The sequence below is a fragment of the Cyprinodon tularosa genome, unplaced genomic scaffold, assembly GCF_016077235.1.
Source record: "Cyprinodon tularosa strain WSP-4 unplaced genomic scaffold, ASM1607723v1 ctg1010, whole genome shotgun sequence".
In the NCBI taxonomy this organism is placed as follows: domain Eukaryota; kingdom Metazoa; phylum Chordata; class Actinopteri; order Cyprinodontiformes; family Cyprinodontidae; genus Cyprinodon; species Cyprinodon tularosa.
Window position 1 is genome coordinate 173,841 of NW_024037795.1, and position 19,093 is coordinate 192,933.

A 19,093-nucleotide genomic window follows, 5' to 3' on the forward strand; every position below is an offset into this window, starting at 1 on the left:
TTGCAAAAATGAGCAATCTCCTGTCCAGGGGTGATGCTGAGAAACTAGTCTTTGCATTTGTTACTTCAAGGCTGGACTATTGTAATTCTTTACTATCAGGAAGTCCACAAACTGTAGTTAAAAGCCTTCAGCTGATCCAAAATGCTGCAGCCAGAGTTCTGATGAAAATGAAAAAGAGAGATCATATCTCTCCTATCCTGGCTTCTCTTCATTGGCTTCCTGTTAAATCCAGAATAGAATTTAAAATCCTCCTTCTCACATATAAAGCCTTAAATGGCCAAGCTCCATCTGATATCAGAGATCTGATTGTTCCTTATGTTCCTAACAGAGTCAATGAGTCGATGCAATCAGCTGGTTTTCCTTAGATAGAAAACTTTGAATCAATCTGACTGGATGATCTGGTTGAACTGGAAAGTGACCTGAAATGACATGATGTGAATTGGAGCCATAGAAATAAACTGAATAGAATTGAAAGAAATGCAATAAAATGTTTACAAATTGACAAACAACCATAGACAGACGTTCAAATGATATATTTTAAACTTTTACAACAATTTAAATTCTTTCTTTCAATAACCATTCGCCAAAATTTTCAACCAATCTTTGACATGACATGGAAGGATGAAGGTCGCTCCAGTGGAGATGATGAATCAGAGTTTATCCTAATTAATGCTTTAATAAACTATTTACAGTTAGATTAAGATGATCCACATTAACATCAATTAAGAACAAGTACAACATATGTGTGAAAGAGGAGGGTCAAATAAAAACAAATAGGTGAATACCGCCCCCTGCTGGTCATAAACTGGATGCTTTAGATCAATGAATTAAAAATTCAGGAAATAATCTTCACGTTAAACAGCCGCTGCTGTTTGGACAGCGGCGGCTGGATAGAACATTATTTAGTTATGTGTCAGTTTGAACCAGTCTGAAGCCTTTTCATCGGAAGGCTTTAAGTGATCCTTGGATTTGCAAAATAAGTTGTTTTATTAAGTATTTTTTTATACCAAAACTTGAACCAAACTCAATATTTCCGCCTTTAGTGGAGCTTTAATAAATAAACTGTGTCAGCTTACCTAACAAAGTACTCATAATCAGCCAGCTGGCAGATGATACCACACTATTTTTAAGGAATGCAAACCAGATCCCTCTGGCCTTAGAGGTGATTAATACTTTTTCCAAAGCCTCTGGCTTATTTTTAAATTAAAAAAAAAATGTGAATTGCTACCGATTAAGGATTGTCATGCTATTGATATTTGCAATATTCCTATTAAACAAGAAGTTTCTTATTTAGGAATCTTAATCTCTAAAGACCAGAAGTTAAGATGCTCCTCTAATTTCATACCAATTATACAGAAAACCAAAAATAAACTGAACCAGTGGCTTCAGAGGGATTTATCTCTTAGAGGAAGAATTTTGATTTCTAAAGCTGAAGGATTATCCCGACTGACTTATGCTGCTCTCGCCTTACATTTAGACAATAAAATCTGTAAAGATATTGATCGTATGCTTCTTAATTTTATATGGAAAAATCGTACTCACTATATCAAAAAAAAGTGTTATTATGAATAATTATGAATCAGGTGGACTTAACTTTCTGGATTTCTCTACCCTAAATAACACATTTAAAATTAAATGGGCTAAACACTTCCTTAAGAATCCAACCTCTATCTGGAACATTATACCACAACACATTTTCTCATGCTTTGGTGGCTTCAACTTTATTCTACATTGTAATTACAATGTTGAGAAACTCCCTGTAAAACTCTCATCTTTCCATAAGCAGGTGTTCTTAGCGTGGACGCTCATTTATAAACATAACTTCTCACCTCACAAATACCTCATCTGGAACAACAGAGATATTCTATTTAAAAACAGGTCCCTCTATCTTGAAACCTGGGTTCAAAATGGAATTTTACTGGTGGCTCAGCTGATTAATAAAGAAGGACGATTAATCAATTACAATGAATTCTGCTCGATATATAATTTTCCAGTTAGTATCCAGGAATTCTCCATGGTGGTTAAGGCTGTACCTTTGGGCACCTTAATGTTGTTTAAAAACACTAATTATACTCTGTCTGTTCCTCCTTTTATCCCTGCTCTAACCGAATCATCTGTGGGAAAAAGATGTTTTTCAATGGAGTTTAGGAAAAGCAATGAGAGAATACGCAGATTGTTCCAAGAACTTACTGTTTCTCGTCCAGCCATAACATTTTATTGGAGCCGTTATATCCCAGATATTCACTGGAAAACTGTTTGGATGATCCCCCATAAATATTTAATTATAAACAAGGTGAAGGAAGTGTCATTTAAAATTCTCCATAAAATTTACCCTGCTAAACATTATATGATAAAATATAAACGCGACATAAACACTAATTGCACTTTCTGTGAGGGCCATTCAGAAACTGTGACACATCTTTTTTGGCTCTGCCCTGTTATACAAAGGTTTTGGTCTGAATTTAGCAGGTTTATTATTGACCATATCTTAAACAATTTTTCTTTATGCTGGGAAAATGTTTTATTTTGTTTCTATAGATTTCATAGAAAGGTTGCTGATCATTTCTTTATAATAAACTTACTAATACTCTTTGCTAAATATTATATTCATAAATGCAAGTTTGCTAATAGGACACCTTGTTTTTCTTTTTTCATTAAAGATATGGGTCTATATGTCAAATCAATAACAGACTCTACAAATCAAAAGGCTCAAAGGACAATCTCGATATGTACGTCTTTGCATGTTCTTATCTAATCACCCCTGGTTGTATTGCTTGAATGTTGTATTGTTCATTATACTGTTTGTTGTATACTAATTTCATTTAAATAAAGTTCATTGGAAAAAAAAAATCTTAAACTGTGATAATGGAGCATTTTCACTCTAACTTCACTCATTTCTTACTTCGCTTTGTGTTTTGAAGCTCTGCTTGTTTGACTTTTACGTCAGGTCGGTTCGTTTTACGGCAGCAGCCCCTGTTTTACGACATCCCGCCATTTTGTATTGTGGAGAATTCTAACTGCTTTGCTGAACACATCCAGCCACTCGGCCCGCTTTGCTCGCTGCTTCTAAGCTCTGAACGGTTCTGTTGGGTCCGCTGCGGCGCTGGTTCGGGAGAAGAAGAAGGAGACCCGCGAACACCGAGGCTTCCTCCTCAGGTCGATGGTGAGAAAGTCCCCGAACACCGGAGGAGAGAAGGTAAGAGCAACGCTTCAGCGCGTGTTAGCATTGTTAGCATGGCGGCTAGCTGACTGAAGCAGCCTCAGTGACGGATTCTTTCATTAGAGGAGCTGCAGATGTTCAGACTGCTGCTGGTGTGAGGGCCCATGATTATGATGATGATGATGATGGCAGCAGATACACCATTGTGTTTCTGCTAACAGTTAGCTTCCCTTAGCAGCTCTGACATGTTAGCTCTCTCTGTTCGGACTTCCTGTTTGGGTTTTTCAGTGAAAGATGACCCAGTTCCTCCCACCGAACCTCTTGGCCCTGTTTGCGCCTCGAGACCCGATCCCCTTCCTCCCCCAGCTGGAGAAACTCCCCCACGAGAAGCACCACAACCAGCCGTACTGTGGCATCGCTCCGTTCATCAGGCACTTCGAGGTAATTAATGCTGCTTCTGGACCTCATTGATCCTCAGGGTTCTGCCGCCGGACCTCAGGGTTCTGCCGCCGGACCTCATGGTTCTGCTGCTGGACCTTCAGGGTTCTGCTGCCGGACCTCAGGGTTCTGCTGCCGGACCTCAGGGTTCTGCTGCCGGACCTCAGGGTTCTGCTGCCGGACCTCAGGGTTCTGCTGCCGGACCTCAGGGTTCTGCCGCCGGACCTCATGGTTCTGCCGCCGGACCTCAGGGTTCTGCTGCCGGACCTCAGGGTTCTGCTGCCGGACCTTCAGGGTTCTGCTGCCGGACCTTCAGGGTTCTGCTGCCGGACCTCAGGGTTCTGCTGCCGGACCTCTTTGATCTGTTAATGTGGGTTCTCTCTAACCTCCATGTCTCCTTTCTTTTGGACCAGGACCCGAGGGATGCCCCCCCACCAACCAGAGCGGAGACCCGAGAGGAGCGTCTGGAGAGAAAGGTCAGAGCTTCCAGCTGATTGGACCTCAGATATTTGCTGAAGGTTTCTGCTCCATGATTGTAGCTTGAAGACATCAGCTGTAGACCTAAAGCAAAGAGAATGACTGGAGAGCAGAGGAAGCAGCTGGACTTAGGGTTTAGTAATAAAGGTCAAAACAGTCTTTAAACTTTGGTCTGGAATGACAGGAAGCCAGTTTGGTCCAGAAGGTTAGGGCTTTATGGCTCCACTCAGTCCTGAAGGTGTTCTGGTTGGATGGACCTGTCCACAGAACCAGACCAGTTCCCATCTGATTACCACAGACAGGAGGGGTTTGTATTCTAAGCAGTTTATTTCTTCCACACCAATATCCCAGGTCACTTTATAGATCCAGATCAATCAGATCATCCAGTTGTTGACTTTACAGGATTATCTACTCCTGGGTGAGCAGGCAGCGACAGTGGAGAGGAAAAACTCCCTTTGAACCGGAAGAAACCTCCAGCAGAACCAGGCTCAGTGTGAGCGGCCATCTGCTGAGGCCCACTGGGGTTCAAGGAGACAGAAGCAGACATAGAAAAACAAGCATAGATACAAAAGGCAACTGTCAACCAGCTCCACAGGCGGCCCCGTCCAGGAAACACACAGCCAGGCAGACGAGCTCCGAGCCAGCTCCCATGTCAGAGGATGAAGAGAGCACATCCAGTTAGTCACAGTCAGAGAAACAGGACTACACTAGAAAACAGGCCGATCTCCAACATCTAGAAACAAAGGTGTTGATGGCAGCAGCACAGCTGATATTTCTCTCCAGGATGGAGTCACAGCCAAACAGGAACAGACCAGATGAAGCTACTATGAGAAAAAGCAGAGAGAGCAGAACGTTAGAGATTGAACTAACAGATTCTGCAGAGTGGGAGAATAGAGATAGAATGAAGCAGAATGATGAAAAAGGGGTCCCTATGTCCTCCAGCAGTCTAAGCCTATAGCAGCAGAACTATAGAGATAGCTCAGGATAACCTGAGCCACTCTAACTAGAAGCTGCCCTCTTAGAAACATCTGAACCAATCAGATTTTATTATTGAATCTGAAAATAATTCCAGTAGTTCTTTATGTGCTGTAAAAAGGAATAAATAAAATGATCTGCATGTCATTCATGTTAAACAAACCAAAAACAAATAAATCTCATATCCTGTTAACTGAGTTGTAGAATCCTCTCCCCATAAATATTTAATTCTCTGTGAAAAAATGCTGATCATTCTTAAATGAAAAAGATCCTCGTCAAAAAGACATTGTTTAGTTTTTTTTTTATTGACAAAACAATGACAAAAATGTAACTAAATGAGGAAGTAAAACAGTGTGATTGGCTGTAAGGAGAGCGGAGACAGAGGGAACTCTGTAATGCTTATTACTATGGGTATGCTGGCCTGACGCCGTATGCTGAGCTGATAGAACACCGGTTCTCCCCCGGCTCTGTCTCGGCCCCATGAGGACGGCGGCCGCTCTACCTGAGCATGTGTGGCTGAAACAGTCATGTTTGTTTTCTGTTTTCCAGAGGAGGGAGAAGATCGAGAGACGTCAGACGGTGCTGGAGACGGAGCTGAAGCTCTGTAGGTTTCTAACACAGACACCAAACTGTTTCTGTCCTTCTGCTCTGTTCTGACCATGCTTCTCTGTTGGGCCGCAGGGGACCCTCATAATGACTCCAACGCACAAGGAGATGCCTTCAAGACCTTGTTTGTTGCTCGAATTGTAAGTAAGAAGAACAGATTGTCTTTCTATTCAAACTGCAAACATGTCACCGTTTGAACGGAGATCTTTGTGTTTCTGACAGAACTATGATACGACAGAGTCCAAACTGCGGCGCGAGTTTGAGGTCTACGGCCCCATCAAACGGGTAGGTCAGCTTCTGTTTCCCGCGGCTCTATGTGAGGAGCTGTTAGAACCTGTTCTCAGTCTCCGTCTGTCCTGCAGATCTATATCGTCTACAACAAGAGGACAGGAAAGCCCCGAGGCTACGCTTTCATTGAGTACGAGCATGAGCGGGACATGCACTGTGAGTAGCAGCCCTTCTGGATAGCCTCAGCCTTACTGTAGTACCTGGGGGGGAGGGTCAGAGTGTGCGTGACGCCCAGTGTGCTGCCTGCCTGTCTGGTCTGTGTGCCTGATGCCTGTGGACAGGAAGCAGAGTGTGCTCTCTATCTGTCAACCTGAACATGTTTGCTTGTCAAAGGCCAAACTGTCTTTAACTGTGAGGCGTTGTAGTTCAGTGGAAGAGCTGTTCTCCCGGTGGGACGGATTGGTAAGCAGAAGGTGGAGCTGAACTCTGGTCACGGTGCGCCTGTTCATTAAACCAGGTATCGGTTCGGACCTCTGGGCCCAAAGGCTGCCGTCTGCTTCCTCAGCGATCCCTGCAGGGACCCGTCTGGACCGGGCCGGATCCACGAGCCTCGCTCTGCGGACCGGTTCTCCTTGTTAGCTCTTCCTCCACGGGTTCTGAATGAATGGGCTGAACCGCGGTTCTGCTCATTGATTGGCTGCCCTGGACCATCTGGGCCTGTTTGATGTTCTGGTTCCAGCGACGCCTCTGCAGGGATCTGATGAGGCAGCAGATGCTCAGCTGGACAGCATCTCCACCAGACCAGCGATGGTGCAGTCAGGCCTCCTGGACCAGAGTTGCCGTAGCGATGGGAGGGGGAGTACGGGGGGATGTGGGGCTCAACAGTATATTAACTGTGTGTTGTTCTCATTGCCACTGCAGCCGCCAATCTGTGATGGCTATTGGCCAGAGCTGGCTGGCAGATGATGATGGTTATGATACATCTACACCCTACTACCACAGCTCAGTATATGGTTGGTATAATGGGTTTGTATGATGGGTAAGATTTTTTTCCACCCTCCCATCTCCTACATAGGGAAGTGGAGCGGCGTTCAATGGGTAAAGCGTCTCTGTCGGCCCCAAACGCTTTTCCTTTAACACCATGTGGACTCCAGGCTTTGGCCATTGAACGCTCCCCTCACACTAGTCTGCTGAGACGTTTCCCAAAGACTCCGCCCTCTGGGCTAAAGCCACTTCATGATGATTAGCGTACCAAATCATTCTGCTTTTGGTCCCTGTGACGTCATGAGGGCAGATGGTGGGATCCACTTTAAAGGCGGGTTTATCTCCATCAGAGCTGGACGCTGCCGCACTGACGGCGGCCTGGTTCGGGTCAGCGGTTTGCGTTTCCACAGCTGGTCTGTTTATTCCCTGGATTGCTAATTGCCCGTTGGTAGTACGGGGTGGAATTTAAGCCACTTTCCGCCATATTGGTACTCCCTAGTTAGACCAGCCGCAATGTAAACAATCTGTGTGCTGCAGCATCGAACAACCAGGATGTTCTCATTTTCAGGGGGAATTAAGACTTTTAAAATAAAGATAAATTCATCACTTTGATACAGACTGAATGTTTCATAGCAACAGTAGATTAACTTTAACTTAGAATAAAATAAATAGGCCTGTCACATTGCATCATTGTAAAGTCTATAAATTATGTAATATAACATATTATTCAAAAAAAAATAAATAATATATATATATATATATATATGGGTTATATGTCTGAGTTGCTTTTTTTCTGTTAATATAACCTGCAATATGTTTTAGTTCATGACTTTTTTAAATGAGAAATAAACCCAAACGCTATAAAAACCTGTGGAACGTCTTCCTGCAGCAGTTTTAGCAGCTAAATGCTGCAGTGGGAGGCATTATCACTGCATGGCTCTGTGGGAGTGGGGAGGACCAACATGGCGGCTGGTGGCTTACCTTTTTTTAGGCTATCATCAATCCAGTGAGATCAGGTTTCCACCAGCAGCGTGTTCAGGCTTTCACTCAGAGCCGGGGGAGGGGGGAGCAGGATGGTTTCTGAACTTACAGCAGCTATTTACTAGTTAATTACAGAGAAGAAGGAGGTTTTATTTTAGAGTTTGTCTGCAGTCAGCGAGGAGTCGACCGATCAACCCGTTCATCCAGAACCATCATTCTGAGCGTCGCTTTGATAAACAGGATCTGGTCTGTTCTCAGTGATTCGTTGTGAAAATCTCAAACTGCTTCATCTGTTCTGGAGCCGTGTCCAATCAGAGCAGGGCGAGGCGGTTCTAGTGTAGAAGCACGGAGGGCTTGATGTCTGTGGTATGGTTGGACCTGAGGCCAGGATCCTCTCTGTCCTCCGTCACTCGTTCTGACGTGTTCAGCTGCTGTGAGGCGCGCTGACGTCTGCCGGGTTTCCCACTTTAACTGCGACTGCACTCAGGGTGGAAACCAGCAGATAAAAGTACGTATAGGAGGGATTTCTAATGTTTATATTTGGTTCAGCTGTTTGGAACCTCCTACAGCGGTCCTGATCTGGCTTTAGTCCAAGGTGCAGATGAGGGGAACTCCTTGATAATTCCTTCATTATTTCTGACATTAGGAATCAGGCCTACTTCCTGCAGCCACAGTTCAGCCCTGACTGATCCACTCATCCAGCTTTTCCACCAAAGCGGTTCCACCTGTCAGCCCAGCCTGGTGCTACAGCTCTGCAGAAACACATCTTCATAGGTTTCCTCTCTTCCTCCTGCTGTGTTTTACACAGCATGTAAGCTTGGCGGCGTACGGAGCGCATTGAACCACGTTTACCTGCAGACGCCAACGCCTCCTCAATGGCGTTCAGAGAAAGGAAAGGAAAGTCTGGCAGCTGTTAGGACCAGAGATTATGGATCAGGAGAAAAAATAACCGTCTGGAAGATGCTGACCTGTAACCATGACAACCGTGTAACATTGAGCAAATTACTAGCTGTAGCCCTCCTCTCCCACGGTCCTTTACTAATATAAAGTTCTTCAGGGAACCACTGATTGAGACCAAAGCCGATGACCTCAGAGGTCGTCTGAAGGTCAAACCTCCTCCAGCTCTCGATGGAACCGCTCTGTGACGTGAGCTGGAGAACTGGTTGCTTCCTCAGCTCCAGCATCAGATCAGTACTGGAACCGGTTTGGTGGAAACTGCTCCTGAGAGATTTCAGGCCTAACATCAGGCCTAAGAGACAGACCCCCCTCCCCCCAACACCAAACCAAACCTCCACACGATGAGAATTAGCTAAGGGAGTTTCTAACAATCACACACGCCCACATACATGCATCTCCTCTGCTCTGCTGTAAAGCATGTGAGTCAGAAGCAGAAGTGTAAGCCAGCGGGGGTCTGAGAGCAGCTGCCAAACACAACTAAACAAGCTAGTCCACCTCTATTGCTCCCATTTGTCCCGTTTTCTTCAGTCGTTCAGTTTGTTTGGGAACAGTGGGGGTGTGGTAAGGCCCTACAGGTGAGGGTGGGGGTCTGGGGGGTTAAGGCCCCTGGCAGACGTGTGGTCCTGGTAACTGTGGTGAACCTGACCTTTGATGGGGTTCTGGAGTATTTGGACGGACCAAGTGAATTGGTTTGGTAACGTCCTCTGACTGCCTTTGATTGGAAACTGATAAAAGACTGATCAAACGACTTCAATGGTTTACAGAATAAATTAGCTTTAGTTTATCAGTCAAACGTGAACCTTAAAATCAAATTTAAATGTCAAATCGTTCTGGCTTAAACATGTATATAAATGTTCCCTTTATCAGACCATATTGTCCCAAAATTTAGAACATTTCTATAGTTAGTTCTACGTCAGCCTGAACACCTAAATTCAGCCAATCATATATCAATGGTCATCTGTCAATCAAATGTTTTCGGTCATAGCATCTTGATCCATGTGTCGCAGCTAATATACGCAACGGTTGAAACCAGAATCCTTTCCTTTCCCATTGAGTTGCGTCCCAGTGTTCACGGGGATGGACGTCTGTGTCTTCGGCAGGCGTAGAGCTAACAGAACTGGCAGCGTTGCGAGGCAAGGGCTCAAACATGGACGGCTGGAAGCCTTCTACACCAAACCAAGCTTCTGCCGCCCTGGCGTCCTCTTCCACAACATCTTCGTCCCCGCTTTCCTCCTCTAAATAAAAAATGGATGTCGGAGGAGACTCATCCACGACCTCCGACACTAAACTCTCCTCCTCTTGCATGTTTCCGCTGTCCATAGCGTTCCTTGACAGCGTCGTTTCTAAGTCACCAATTTAGTGCTACTTGGTCCCAATGGAATTTCCCATTGGGAACCTGCTAGCACTAAGATGCTAACTGGTTAGCAAGATGCTTCCAACAAACCGGCTACAACTAAACATGCTTGCGAACCTTCCCCCAAAACAATCCCGCCCCCTTGATAATCGACCAATTACATTCACTTTATTCACTCGTGTAAAGTCGGGCACCACTGGGAGAATTCAGAAATGCAACGGTTGGAACGGCCGCTTCTCTACGAGTTTAAAGATTAAATAATTTAGAACTGAAAGACACTCTTTCCGACTGAGTATTAGGGCTGGGCTAGAGAATAACGTCGTAGCGTGACGAGCACAACGTCGTGACGAGCACAACGTCGTGACGAGCACAAAGTCGTGACGAGCATAAAGTCTTGACGTGACCAGGGTAAACGCGTAAAGTTAAGAGAATAGTCATAGCCAATAGTCACTCTTCCAAAAATCCCTTTCTTCCCTAAAATGAGGAATGTAGAGCATCATGTGAAGTTCTACTTTGGCATCAGTTTGACAAATAAGGAAATCTTTTAGCAGCACTGTCAAAGTGGTTGCTGATTGGAGGAGCTGGTCGGCCGTCGGAGCTCCAAGCTTTATTTCTGGAACCGGTTGTGGTTTGATGACTTTATTCTAAAAACATCTCTACCCTGGCCCTAATACTCTGTAGAAACTCTTGATCCATCAAAACAGAAATTTACCTTGCATGAATGAGTTATTGCATAGCAGCAATATAACTCTTTGAATTTCTCTTCAGTCTCTGTTTATTTGCTCACTTTTAGACTCATTAATCATCATGTCTCATCCTCTGACTCGTGCCTCTAAGTGGGACTTGATGGCTTTGGATAAATTTAGGCCCCAGAAACCGTTGCTTTAGCAGCCGTTGTAGGTTTCTCTTAGTCTGCTGCCTAATTGATCAATGAGTAGCCGGTGTCTGGAGGCTTTACGTCCAAATGTAATGTATCAGTCACTCATCTGGTGGAAGGAAGTCTACTCCCATTATCCTTCGGCTTTTGCCCAGAGAGCAGCCGTCTTGGCTTCACCTGCTCCTGGTCAGTATAATAATCCACTGTTTTCCTCCCTTGGCCACATTGTTGCAGGTTTCCTCCAGTCTAATCTCTGCCTCTCCTCTCTCCGCTCTTCTACAGCCGCCTACAAGCACGCCGATGGGAAGAAGATCGACGGCAGACGAGTGCTGGTGGACGTGGAACGAGGACGCACCGTCAAAGGATGGCGTCCTCGCAGGCTAGGTCAGCTGGGCTTTCTGCCTACGGTGCTTCTGGGTGTCAGGATAGATATAGATAGTTTAGATACTCAGTGACTCCTTTAGATAGACAGATTACATTGATTCAAGGCATAAAGGATGAAGGGAGTCATCTGGTGTTGAACCATTTGGCAGCCAATGGTTTCTGTAGCACCTTAAAATAGCCGTTGCACCAGACGCTGAACTTTCTATGGATTATTTCTATTCTGGGCGTAAACATAGAGTATTCATAACGAGGACAGAACTTCTGTCCAACAGCCTAACTTCTGCATAACACACGGCAGCGTAATGCCCAGAAAATGATGAACAGTTTAATGTGGGGGGCAGCGATGCGACCAGCCTGCAGAAACAGGTATTCTATTCAGTTTATTTCTATAGCACCAATTCCCATCATGTCATCTCGGGTCACTTTCCAGTTCACCAGATCATCCAGTCAGATTGATTCAAAGTTTTCTATCTAAGGAAAACCAGCTGATTGCATCGACTCATTGACTCTTCAGCAATCCCTCACACTAAGCATGCTTTTAGCGACAGTGGAGAGGAAAAGCTCCCTTTGAACAGGACGAAACCTCCAGCAGAGGATGAAGGGAGCACATCCGGTTAGTGACAGTCAGAAAAACAGGACTACACTGAAGAAGATTTCTCCAAACTTTGCAGTCGTGGTATTAACCTAGCTGCGGTTTACCACCTGCCAAAAAAAAAGAAAGGTTTCTGGTGTCAGCAGATTGAGCGTCATGTCTGCTAGGAAGGTTGTTGGTGGTGGGCGTGAACGCAGGGAGGATCCATCACTCACCTTCTGGCTCACCCTATGATGGGGATGAAGTCTGGAGGAGAACTGACGGTTTCCTCCTGTGAACCCCCTTTATACCAAAACGCTGCCAATACGCCATTATACAGTAGCTGGACGTTAGAAACACGTTCAGCGCTCGTCTGGAACACGGCAGATACGCTGATATGTTGGAGAGAAGTTCTGGATAAGTCACGCAGAAGTTACTCAGAGGTTTAGGATCAGCTAGACGCCACGACTGATGAGGAACCGACACTGAACGGATGTCGACCATCAGATAACTGACATGGAACATGTGGGGAAATTTGAAGCTGAAATTTGATGTCTAAAGTATTTGCTCTTATGCGTTGAAGAAGCCCTGTACAGGTGCTGGTCATAAAATTAGAATATCATGAAAAAGTAGATTGATTTCAGTAATTCCATTTAAAAAGTGAAACTTGTATATTATATTCATACATTACATACAAACTCATATATTTCAGATGTTTATTTTGTTTAATTTTGATGATTACAAATGACAACAAATGAAAATCTCAAATTCATCATATCAGAAAATTAGAATATTACTGAAGACCAATAAAAACAAAGGATTTATAGAAATGTTGGCCAACTGAAAAGTATGAACATGAAAAGTATGAGCATGTACAGCACTCAGTATTTAGTTGGGCCTCCTTTGGCCTGTATTACTGCAGCAATGCGGCGTGGCATGGAGTCGATCAGTCTGTGGCACTGCTCAGGTGTTATGATAGCCCAGGTTGCTCTAATAGTGGCTTTTAGCTCTTCTGAATTGTTGGGTCTGGTGTATTGCATCTTCTTCTTCACAATACCCCATAGATTTTCTATGGGGTTAAGGTCAGGAGAGTTTGCTGGCCAATTAAGAACAGGGATACCATGGTCCTTCAACCAGGTACTGGTAGCTTTGGCACTGTGTGCAGGTGCCAAGTCCTGTTGGAAAATGAAATCTGCATCTCCAAAAAGTTGGTCAGCTGCAGGAAGCATGAAGTGCTCTAAAACTTCCTGGTATGTGGCTGCGTTGACCCTGGACCTCAGAAAACACAATGGACCAACACCAGCAGATGACATGGCACCCCAAACCATCACTGACTGTGGAAACTTTACACTGGACTTCAAGCAACGTGGATGAAGTGCCTCTCTTCTTTTCCTCCAGACTCTGGGACCTTGATTTCCAAAGGAAATGCAAAATTTACTTTCATCAGAGAACATGACTTTGGACCACTCACCAGCAGTCCAGTCCTGTTTCTCTTTAGCCCAGGCAAGACGCTTCTGACGCTGTCTGTGGTTCAAGAGTGGCTTGACACAAGGAATGCGACAGCAGAAACCCATGTCTTTCATACGTCTGTGTGTGGTGGTTCTTGAAGCACTCACTCCAGCTGCAGTCCACTCTTTGTGAATCTCCCCCACATTTTTGAATGGGTTTTGTTTCACAATCCTCTCCAGGGTGCGGTTATCTCTCTTGCTTGTACACTTTTTTCGACCACATCTTTTCCTTCCCTTCGCCTCTCTATTAATGTGCTTGGACACTGAGCTCTGTGAACAGCCAGCCTCTTTAGCGATGACCTTTTGTGTCTTGCCCTCCTTGTGCAAGGTGTCGATGGTCGTCTTTTGGACAACTGTCAAGTCAGCAGTCTTCCCCATGATTGTGTAGCCTATAGAACTAGACTGAAAGACCATTTAAAGGCTTTTGCAGGTGGTTTGAGTTAATTAGCTGATTAGAGTGTGGCACCAGGGGCCATCAATTTTGAACCTTTTCACAATATTCTAATTTTCTGATATGATGAATTTGAGATTTTCATTTGTTGTCATTTGTAATCATCAAAATTAAACAAAGTAAACATCTGAAATATATGAGTTTGTATGTAATGTATGAATATAATATACAAGTTTCACTTTTTAAATGGAATTACTGAAATCAATCTACTTTTTCATGATATTCTAATTTTATGACCAGCACCTGTAAGGTTGTTTTTGCTCTTTATAATTGTCCGTTTGTCACAAAAGGTGAAACCTCAGAATCTATTGACAGTATCTGATAAAGTTCAGCAAAAAACGAATGATCTTTGGACCTAAAATGGCCGACCTCCTGTTGGTTGGAGGACAGACTTTGAGGATGTTTTTGTTGTTGTTGTTTTATTTCCTATTTGCTAAATTCAACATGTCTGCCGTAACTCTGTGCAGGAGGAGGATTGGGAGGTACGAGGAGAGGCGGAGCTGACGTCAACATCAAGCATTCCGGTCGAGACGATGCGTCGCGTTATGACGACCGCTCACTGGGAGGGTGAGTGGTTCTCCTCACAGATTCAGGTCGCTTAAACCAGACATTTTCCTAATGGCTTCTGTTGGTTCTTCTGACGCAGCGACCGCGGAGAGCGAAGGGAGCGCAGTCGGGACCGCGACCGTGACAAGGACAGAGAACGGCGGAGAACCCGGTCCCGCGAAAGGCGCCGGCACACCCGCTCCAGGGAGCGAGAGAGGGAGAGGGACAGAGGAGTTGTAGCAGCTGAAGATGGCGGCGGTAGCAGCCGGCGTCGAGAGAGGGACCGCGAGCGTGGGGCAACAGGAGGAGACAGCAGGAGCAGGGAAAGAAGTAGGGACCGAAAGAGGAGGAGCAGGAGCAGGGACCGCAAGCGAGACAGGGAGAGAGCCAAAGGCCTGGACGGGGAGGAGGTTAGCCAGGGAGACGGCGCCACAGAGGCTGGGGAGCGCGTGCAGGAGCACGAGGGAGGGGGGCCTGATGGGACAGAGGAGCGCAAAGACAGGGACAGAGATAGAGACAGGGACAGAAGGCGGAGCCACAGGGACAGAGACAGACGCAGGGAGCGGGACAGAGACAGGGAGCACAAGAGGGAGCGTGGAGACAGGGACAGGGAGCGGAGAGAGGACCGCCACGGCTCCACGCGAGACAACACAAGCCCCCAGGACAACGTGGCCAACGAGGAGGAGGGGCCTCCAGCTAACATGGAGGAGTACAGCCAGGACGGGATGATGGACCAGCAGTCGGCCGAGGACTACGCTTCAGGCGAGAACGGCTTCAAGATGGAGGGCCAGGGGGACGAGTACTGAGCCGCTCCTCCATCAGCGTCCTTGGACTGCGCCCAAAGCCTTCATTCCTCCAGGGCTTCCTGTCCGTCATCCGCCTCTCCTGTTGCACGAACAGTCGACTCATTTAAATTTCATTCAAACACCTGTCCTGCATCGCCCCAGCTGTGTGCCACCGATGTAATCCCAGTACCTTAATGATCTTTATTTGTCTTTGTGGGGGGGGGGGGGGGGGGTCCCGCTTATGGTTTGGTAGGAAATTGTCAGCAGAAGAAGAACGGGACCTGAGTTAGTTTGGGTTAGTTTGCGTTGAAGGCTGATGCCGCTGTTGGAGGATGTGTGGGAGCTGCACATCGGTCTGACGGCTCGGGTCTTTTTTTAATCAGCTCTTTCTAGATTTGCAAGGTAATTTTAATAAAGATGTGGCTGAACAGCGAAACTCCGCTTTGTCTTTCCTTCTCTGAAACCTCGCCAGCGTTCACTTCCTGCTCCGGCTGCGTCCGCAGAGGTTCTAAGAACCCGCCGGCCGCTGCGGCTACCGGATCTGCTTCATGCTAGTGACGCTACGCTACATGATTGGCTGAACGTTGCCACATGATGTAACGCACCATGGTTGCCCTGACAACAATAACATCATGCAGAGTGGAGAGCATCTGTAGCGTTAGCGTGTCTAATAACCGATGACGCTTTACCTTATTAACAAAACGGTGAACAAACTGTTAGATATAAAGAGCTGGGTAGCGCTGTGGCTAACAGGTTAGCCTATATTAGCTCGGTCAGTAGGGGTCTACGATGTCACTATATATTACAACACTTTTCCCAACTATGAATGTATAGATAAAACAGCGAGGACTGATCGTGTTCATCAGGAGGTTTTGATCATGTAGTCATCTTGGCATCCATGTTTGGGGTTGTAGTCCGACCACATCTTCCACTGTGACGGCCCCAACTACAGATATGGCGCCGCTCAGCAAAAGGGCTCCACAGCGCCATCTATCAGCAGCAGTGCAGAGGTGTTCAGTTTTCCCTCATTGATTTTAAAATTAATGCTAGGTACTGAAAGATATATCCCCACACACACACAGCTATCGGCCAGTTAGCCAAATTAAGCTACGTTACTTTTAACCTCATGTCAACAAAAACCTTTTGTTTTCTATAAGTAGAATAACTGCTTCCTTTGTTTGACAGTAATTTTTAGGTTGTCTCATTTGTCCTCTGCCCTCAGATCTCAATAAAAAGGATAAAATAAGCTTTTGTGTCACCTCGGTAAATCACAGAGAAGGCAGCACTTTCCATCCAGACTGGCAATTATTTTCTATCAGCTACTTTAGATCGCCCATGAAATGTAAAATAATACCAAATATAGGTAATAATATGTTGAGACTCAAAAAGATTTGATCCTTTCAATAACGGGTGCGGTACAGTTTGTCCGAGGGGTGTTGCCATATGATGACATCTTAGGAAGGGTAATGGCGCTGAGCAGATCTGGTACCTACCTGCTTCGTCCTGATTTTAATTAGGAAAAGGTCATTTCTTTGGTTAGTAGAGCCGCCAGGGGCCTGAACTCTGCTCCCATCCAGGCCTGTTGGTTATATAAGGTAGAAATTCACCTGGTAGATCTGAGGAGGTTCCTAACTAACTCCACCTGGTGTCAGTGGATCGTTCATTAGAGTATGCTGGTGAAGGTCCTCAGTCATCAAGGTCAGTCATTCCCAAACTGTTAAAAAACTATTTTAGTCTGAAGACGTTTCTCTTCCATCCAGGAAGATTTTTCAATCCAAAATGTCAGAAATAGCGTTTAGTTCCAGGTTTTATCCAGCAGCCCAACAAAGCCTGGTTTTAGTTTAGAAAACATGCAAATAGAAACAGACGTACGGGTCCCCCCCTTTGGAATGGGGGTCGCTTGGCTTCTTTGTTAGCCTGCAATGCCCCATACCTGTCTATGTCTCTGAAAGGGGGGTCGTTAGAGGGAATTACTGGTCTGGCTGAACAGGTGAGGTCTTCTGTTCTCCTGTAAAGGGGTGGAGCTGCGATGATAGCGGGAAGGAATCAACTCTATCGCTGCATTGGATGTTTTTGAAAGCTGAAATCTGAGTCCCCCCCCCTATGTTTAAGGTTGGCATCCTTCACACCCCTCTCAAACTGCCTATCCTCTCTGTCCACAATGTGAATATTCTTGAATTGAAAGCTATTTCTGACATCAGTTTTAAAATCAGTCATGAGAGCATTTTCTATCTAAGGGTCCAAACTGGTTAAAGTCAACAAATCTCGTTCAGTGAAGTGACGTTTTGACTGCAGTGGAAATAATATGAAACTTAATGAGAAAAGCAGAGAAGGTTAGCAATGTTCCCGGGATTGTTTAAACTACCAAAACCTTTAAACTTGGTAAATCAAGGTTCACTGCTCTGGATCCATGTGCCGAACTGGACGGGAGAGGGCGGTCTGCCGGACCCCGCCCATCGCCACAGGTTGGTGTACGACTCTAAAACCAGGAGAACCAGCATTCTATGCTGTAAGAATTAAATTATGAATATAAATGAAATATTTGATAGAAAAATGGCCTGTGTTCTGTAAGACCAGCTTCCCCAAAGTTAATACCTGCTTATTCCTTTAGTTTTGTACGAAAAATAAGCTTCAAACTACCTTAATGGGAGTTCAGTCATGTTCAAAACATTGGCATGTATGCATATATATACATACAGATATATACATATCTATGGATATGTATACCTGTGCTATATTTGCATGGAAAAATGATGGCGTAGCGACATCTAACTGAGCTGATTAGATCACACTAATCTTGAACACCATAAACAGACGGACGGAAATGATAGAAATTATACTTTGATTAGATGAGATTCCAAACTAGAAATGTGTTGAGAAGCAGCCTGCAGGCAGGATAAGGGTTCGAGGGCTGTAGATCCATGACTGAGCACCGAGGAGAGGGCCTTTAACAGCCTGCAACCAATTCTACCTGATATGCTGTAATTGGTGGTATTATCAAACCAGCCAATGCTTAATTAAAACACAGTCAAAGAATGGCTTTATTGAAAAAATAAATTTTCCAATTCTGAATCTCCTTGTGTCCGTTCTTAAAGATGGATTCATGCGACCAAACATCAACTTTTAAAATGTATTTTCTATTGTCCTTCCAGCTGCCGTTAAAAGTCATTGCTTTAATAATTAGCTGTTGAATGTTAATATTGTGGAGAAACAGGCAGGACCTTTGAACACGCATGGATCAGGCTGCAGGCTGGGTTCCATGTTGGTCAGGATGTCGGTCCCTGCAGGTCCTGGTCCACATTAAGCAAACCTGCAGGCTGCAAGGCTGCCCATCTGCATCTCTTCTTTTACTGCGTTCAAAAAGTGAACCAATAACATGAAGTGGAACAATATAAAATATGTTGCAACTACAGTTATGTCAATCAGATAAATCAGTACCCAGCCCTCGGACAGCTCCCGTTACCCAGCAGCCAGCCCAGCAGAGAGGCCGGACGCTGACAGCCATACAGGGTGCACACACCAACCGCTAAAACCAAAAACATCCAACTGATTAGACGGTTGTTCTAAAGCAGTAAATCACTTTCTGTTGCTAGTTAGCAGCAGAGAGTGAACAGATCGAACCTTAACATGTAGTTAACTTAGAGGACAACAGAGGAAGTAAACATTAGCAGCAATAGTAACAACAAGAGACAGATCTCTGATGTTCTGCTACATCTCCACCGTTTGTCTTAGAGACCAGAGAAGGTGGGATGTTCTACTGAGGGAGCAGAGGTCAGAGGGAGGAGAGCCAGCTGACCTGACCCTGTTCTTT

At 45.2% G+C, this 19,093-nt stretch overlaps 1 protein-coding gene across 1 annotated transcript; it reads left to right on the forward strand.

Moving 5' to 3' along the window:
- Positions 1-2,986: 2,986 nt before the first annotated feature.
- Positions 2,987-15,718, forward strand: snrnp70 (small nuclear ribonucleoprotein 70 (U1)). Its single transcript, XM_038277811.1, has 10 exons — positions 2,987-3,196; positions 3,449-3,601; positions 4,012-4,074; positions 5,600-5,654; positions 5,732-5,796; positions 5,879-5,941; positions 6,019-6,100; positions 11,320-11,421; positions 14,419-14,518; positions 14,598-15,718. The coding sequence occupies exons 2-10, from the start codon at positions 3,455-3,457 to the stop codon at positions 15,301-15,303; spliced, it is 1,383 nt and encodes a 460-aa protein (XP_038133739.1). The 5' UTR covers positions 2,987-3,196; positions 3,449-3,454; the 3' UTR covers positions 15,304-15,718.
- Positions 15,719-19,093: the final 3,375 nt, after the last annotated feature.